Here is a 6223-nt window from a genome sequence, read left to right as displayed (position 1 = left end):
TGTATCTCCTTCTCTTCACATGCCCGGCCCGTCACCAGACCTCCAATGATCATGCACGTTCTGTTTTTCTGTATTTAGTACATGTAGACTAGTTTAGAGTGTTTAATGATCAATGGCCATTGTATGGAGGTGGTTACGACGATGCAGGATGGAGACAACTCGGTTGGACAGGCAGCAAAGATTAATAATAACTGTAATTTTTCCCTAGTAATGTGCAGAGATGCACGTTAATTTTTCCATCGTAAAACCACACAACAATGGCTTTCTTTTTATTTTACAAAAAGAGAAGTAAAACGATACCCAAACAGGAAACACACAACACACTGTCAATCTCTGCACGTGAATCCCCGGTAGCCACGTCCAACCCCAGGCCTCCTAAAATGGACCCCTGGGATTGGTGCCGCGAGTTGCCAACCAAACAGGTGCCGGAAGCCGCCGCTGACCAAGCCGACGAGCGCACGTGTGTGCTGGCGTGCCTCGTGACTCCCGGCTTCGCCACATGCGCCCGCGTGCCATCCTGCTGCATACGTGCTCAAGAATTATTCAGAGGCGGCAATGATTAGTGGGAGATGAGTGGCATGCCCTCGGCTGGCTGGCTTAGATTCAAAACTCGTGTATCACTGGCCCTCCCTGTCGTCCCTCTGCCTGCTTCCCATCACATCGCTTTACTCCCTTCATGTTTGATTACTTAGTTTTTCTTTTTTGACAATATGTCTGATTAGTTAGTTGGTTGCCGCTAGATCTGGACTAGTAGTGCTGTTCACCGCAAGTCCAACCCTTTTTTCAGCCCTTTATATGCGTCTTTATTTATAGTACCCTATGCAGAGGCACAACTCAGTTCGTGAGGTCAGTACTACGCATTACTAACAGTGTTGTTTAGCGTGTAAAAACGGCGTGTACAGCTACTGGATTTTCGTTGCAAACTACGGAGTACTCCGGTTTCGTTGATTCGGAGCTCTGATCGATCATAGGTATGCTAGAAATAAAAATCAGCCAACCGTTCTGTGGGTTAGATACCGCTGAAATTCAGACAACAGAATTACTGGTAGACGAAGCTTTTGTTTTTTTGGTAGACAACAGAATTATTGTGTGCTAGATACCGCTGGAATGTGGGAAGAGAATCATTTGATACTACTCCATTACACTATGCGCGCATGTTATACTCTATATTATTGGCATACCTGTACACATAATGCTAGCAGTAGTGCATTATCGCTTGCACGTACGAATAATACATCCGCAACGACTAGTTAGCTACTACTCCCTCCTTCCCATTATATTGGGCGTATTAGATTTTGCATGCAGTCCCATATTATAAGGCATACAGTTACAACCACGCCAGAGATCGCTACTTTTCTGGAGAAAAAAATGGCGATGAGTCTCTCCTGCTGTTAGCGCTAACAAGCGCCCACTCCGTGCATGCCTCCCTGTTATTTTTCCAGTCGGGGATGCCTCGCTCGGCTCACGTAATGCTCCATGCGCTAATTTTCGTGCTAATGACTAATACGCCTAATATAATGGGAAGGAGGAAGTATAAATCAATGATCGAACTACAGTAGCTAGCACAATCATTTTATCACCAGGAGCAGCCACGGCACGGCACTGATAAATCATCAGCGGCTAGCATTTAGCTAGCCAGGGGGACACACACACTTGGCATTAGTCTGACAGGCACCATGTGGTGTGTGGCTGTGCAATGATTCGACGGTTAGTCTTATGTGGTCGTCCACAGTCCACTCATCATGCCCATGATGATGAGGTCGCCCGCCAATTCTGAGCTGGTCACATACGCAGATCGATCTCGGATCCGTCCGTCGGGTGGATGGATGATCGCGCGCACGCCTTCCTTTAGTACGACTAGTTTGGCGCAAAACAACCACACAAGCATTGGGACAAAGAATCTGGCAAGTCAGGTTCACTCAATAGCGGAAAACAAGCGATAAAGAGAGAAGTTCGCACAGAAATATCTGGAAAACCCTTTTCCCCCCACCAAAAAATATGAAAAAATAATATTGCCGCCATGAGCCCCGCTCGGCGTACTCATCTTTGTATGCGGTTAATACGTAATATATTTTGTTCAGATACATGGACATTTTCTCTATAAATTTAATGCATATCTATTTTGTGATGCTTGGATATTTTTTATGTATGGTGCGGAAATGGAGAAAATCTTTAATGCGTAGCACCAACATTTTATTTAGTGTGCGTATACAAAATATTGTAGTGGAATAGATAAATTTGATTATTTGAAAGAAAAAAATCTCCACGATATAAGAAAGTCATTTGTAAATCCTAGTTTTGCTAAAAATGAAACATGAACACATGAATATTGAACCAGCACAACCATAATATCGCAAAAAGGTGAAGGAACAAATCACAACCACGGGACATCATGAAAGAAAAGAAAAAAAAAGATAAAATTGCACAAAAAACGGTAACTCATCTCCGAGCCCGGGTTTTTTTTTGCTGTGAGATACTGAAATGTCCGAACACCGCCGAATTTGGCATGGACATAACGCATTTGAGCATCTTGCAAGCCAAAAAAAATCAGAATTTTTTGCTACGTTTTCGATTTTACTGTTCGTGCACAGGCCATGTGGACCTGGAAGCCAAATCGACGCGTCCCACAAAAAAAATACCTCTCTATCTTGGTTTCGAAGTCTCGCATCCATTTCAAGAAAAAAATTGGCTATTATTTTGGTTAACAAAATATGAGTTATAAAAATCATACCAAATAAAACTTTTCGGCAATGTGAATCTAATGATATACTTTCTGACACATACCTACTATTTTTTGACCAAGTTAATGGTCAACATTTTCCTAGAATACGCATGGCGATATGCCGTCTAACAGCTTTAACTGGGCCGAGGTGGCGGACAAGATTTTACAAGGTGTTTTGTGTAAACTATTTACTATGTAGCGGTAGTAAAAGTGGTAGGGGGAGCGGCGACATGGATGCGTCGGCAGCTCGTTCTCCCAGTGATAGTGGTCGATCGATCGTCGAGGGATCTCGATGCAATATTTTTTACGTGTTGGGTGATTTGTACTTCTGGAGAACATTCATAATAGATGTGGATCATTTTCAGCCAAAATCATAAATCGTCGCACATCACTTTGTCCTTTGATGGTAAGAGACACGTGTCTGTTAGCAACTGGGACCAATTGGCATGTTCCCTCATCCAACTAGTGCAAAGTGACCGATAAGCCTAACAAGAAGCCAACGAATCAAGCGAGTCGCTGGCCGTTCCATGCGGCCATCTGAATTGATCCTGCCGTCACATAGTTAGGTCAGCCCTCCCTCTTGCATCCACTGGTCGGTCGGCATCACAACCTGCGACTTGTTTGCGATGGAGCACAAGTGATGAAAAGGCCGGAAGCAAAAGCAAAGGGAGGCTTTTCCCTCTTCGGCCGATTAAACTTTGGTCGCCGCGGATCGCGTAGGGATTCAACTGTCGGTCGAAAACAACTCGGGCCGGCCCCAGGGGTCCAACGCGCACTAATCAAGCTGGGTTGCAGTTGCAGGTGGTCTACTCTAATCAGATCTCCTAATGATCTCGCCATGACTTTAGTCCGCCACTTTGTCTGCGGACTAGTTAATTGGCCTTTTGATTAAAGCTTCTCTGAGGCGCATGTGTGCAGGCAGGGCTCGTCGTAGACACGCACGCTTGTCTGTCTGAAACTGTTTAGTATATGATTATGAGGTGTGGGTGCGTTGCTTTCGCTTAAACAAGTTGCTGAGATGTCTGCTCTCAGATGCAAATTCATCATGATTAGTAGGCTAGTACCTTGGGAAAAAAACCATTCTTTTCGAACCGGGCCACTTTTTTTCATCGAATTATACTCCGGCAAATGAGATATATACACATAAAGGAGATCGGGTTCGTCGACGCGCTAACTTGATTCATGCTTTTTATCGCAAAAATGCTAAGAATATTAATAAAAAGAGAAGGACATGGCTCCAAATACTACTCTTGTTGGAGAAGGGTAAAGGATGTGAATGAAAGATTTCAATAATTTCCTCCATCAACCAATCATGAATTAGTGGTAGTGGTAGCAGTAGTACAAATCAATCAACAAGCTGTTAATCCAACAACCGGCAGGGGTTTGGTGGATGGGTACACGCCGTCCAGGAAAAAGCGGACAGCCATTTGTTCCTTCTTCTTACTAATCTGTTTCTGTTTTGTTCGTCGATCGAATCCCAAAGAAAAAAAAGAAAGAAAACCCAAACCGAATTACTACTAACCGAAACCAAACCATCCATCGATCGCTAGCGCGGCTAATTACTGCTATGCAGATTCCAAACCAAATCAAATCTTGTTCCGGCGATCGACTGACTGATTTGCCAATTGATTAATTTGATTGACCCAATCGGCCGCCGCCTGACCAAATCTCCTAATTTATCGCCTGGATTGGGCCCCGGCGGCGAGATCTCGTCGTCTCAGAAGAGCTCTCTGGTGACCAGCGGCTGCGCGGCGCCGTTCCACGCGCCCTGCTGCCTGCCGGATCGGTCGGGGGCGGCGGCGGTGGTGGTGGAGGGGAAGAACTGGCAGTGGCTGGGAAGGACGTTGCCGGCGGGGTGGGCGTTGGGCTTGGGGCTGCACTGCTGCGGCTGCTGGTGCTGGTGCTGGTGCTGGTGCTGCGTGGCGGCCGGTCCGGCGGCGGTGGCGGCGACGCGGCGGCAGGAGGGGCACATGGTGAGCGTGGCGGCGGGGGCGGCCTGCTGGGCGTGCGCGGCGGGCGCGGCCTTGAGCGCGCGGAGCTCGGCCACCTCCTTCTCGAGCCGCTTGTTCTGCTCGGCGAGCTGCTCGCACCAGCGCTTCATGTACTCGCAGTCCACCTCCGTCTGCTTCAGCTTGGTCCGCGCGCGGCGGTTCTGGAACCACACCTCCACCTGCCGCGGCCGCAGCCCCAGCCGGTTCGCCAGCGCAGTCTTCTGCTTCTGCAGATCGCCAGGAAAGAAACCCCGGTCAGCGCAATGCGATCGATCGCGAGGAATCCATGGACGAACACCACGCGCCGGACGGCCCGAGGTGTGTCGATCGAGGGAGGAGGAGTAGAGACTTACGGGGTTGAGCGTGCTGTGCGTCTTGAAGCACTCCTCGAGGACGGCGGCCTGGTCCTTGGAGAGCCTGAGCTTCTTGCGGCCGCCGGCACCGTCCCCGCCGTCGTCGTCCTCGTCGCTGCCGGCGGTGGCGGCGCCGCGGGAGACGCCGGAGCCGGTGCGCTCCAGGCCCCTCTTGGTCCCGGCGCTGACGCCGCTCTCGGGCGACGTGGACGTCCTCCCCGGCTCCTCCTTCCGCTGGTGGCTGGCATACGGGTGCAGCCCGTACGACTCCTGCGCGCCGACGACGGAGTTAAGCGCGGCGGTCCAGTGCTGCGCGTGCGCCTGCGAGGCCGGGGAGGAGGAGGCGGTGGTGGTGGAGGACGTGAGGCTGCCCTGCGACGCAAGCCCGAGCCCCAGCCCGAGGCCCAGGTCGAGACCCGCGGCGGCGGCGCGATGCATCGTCGATCTCCGGTGAGCCCGATCCGATCTGAGAGTTGCCCGGAGTGGGAGGGAGGACGGTGGCAGTGCTCGGTGGTGGAGATGTGATGATCTGGTCTGGTCTGGGCATGCGGCGGCGGGTGGCGAGGCTATAAATAGGGCAGCGGAGGGCGAGCAAATGATGAGCTGTTCGGTTGGATGGGGGAGGTGGATCTCCTCTCCTCGCTACCACCAGCGGCATCCAATTATTGTTATATTATTATTATTAATTGGCTGTAAATAAATACCTAAATAATGGCGATAAATACTTTCCCTTGTGCACCACTCGCTCATCATGGCGCCGTGCATGCTGCCTTCCTCGATCTGAGCCTTGACCCGGTCCGACCCGAGCCGAGCCGTTTCCTTGGCTGGCGGAGGCGCTCGGCTAAGTTGTGGCCGTGTGGCTGGCTGCGAGTATGCGCGTGCGTTGGAAGTTGGAACTCGGTGCGCGGCTGCGGGGGTACGACAAGCTTTGGCGCGTGCGCTCGTCTCGTCTTGGTCCCCATCAGATCGTGTTAGAAGCCACATTTTTTTTTAAAAAAAAATCAAGCTATAGCACTGTTTTTACTGTACATGTCTGATTTTAAATCTCATACTATTACTAATCCCCAAGGGTACTCTCCAAATGCAGCCTACCAAAGGAGTCTTGCAAAAAATAATGTAGTGGCAATTAGTTCTATATAAACGAGAAAACTTTCGTG

At 49.8% G+C, this 6223-nt stretch overlaps 1 protein-coding gene across 1 annotated transcript; it reads right to left on the bottom strand.

Annotated features, from left to right (window-relative positions):
* Nucleotides 1-3991: 3991 nt before the first annotated feature.
* On the bottom strand, nt 3992-5626 carry LOC125523102 (homeobox-leucine zipper protein HOX2). Its single transcript, XM_048688152.2, has 2 exons — nt 5067-5626; nt 3992-4940 (listed from the first exon to the last, which is right to left on the bottom strand). Exons 1-2 carry the CDS (start codon nt 5502-5504, stop codon nt 4440-4442), a joined length of 939 nt encoding a protein of 312 aa, XP_048544109.1. The 5' UTR covers nt 5505-5626; the 3' UTR covers nt 3992-4439.
* Between the last annotated feature and the right edge of the window lie 597 nt (nt 5627-6223).

This window comes from Triticum urartu, chromosome 7A (assembly GCF_056163025.1).
Source record: "Triticum urartu cultivar PI428250 chromosome 7A, HENAU_Tu73, whole genome shotgun sequence".
NCBI classification, from domain to species: domain Eukaryota; kingdom Viridiplantae; phylum Streptophyta; class Magnoliopsida; order Poales; family Poaceae; genus Triticum; species Triticum urartu.
The sequence above is the reverse complement of the archived record's forward strand: the minus strand, read 5'-3'. Positions and strand labels throughout refer to the sequence as shown.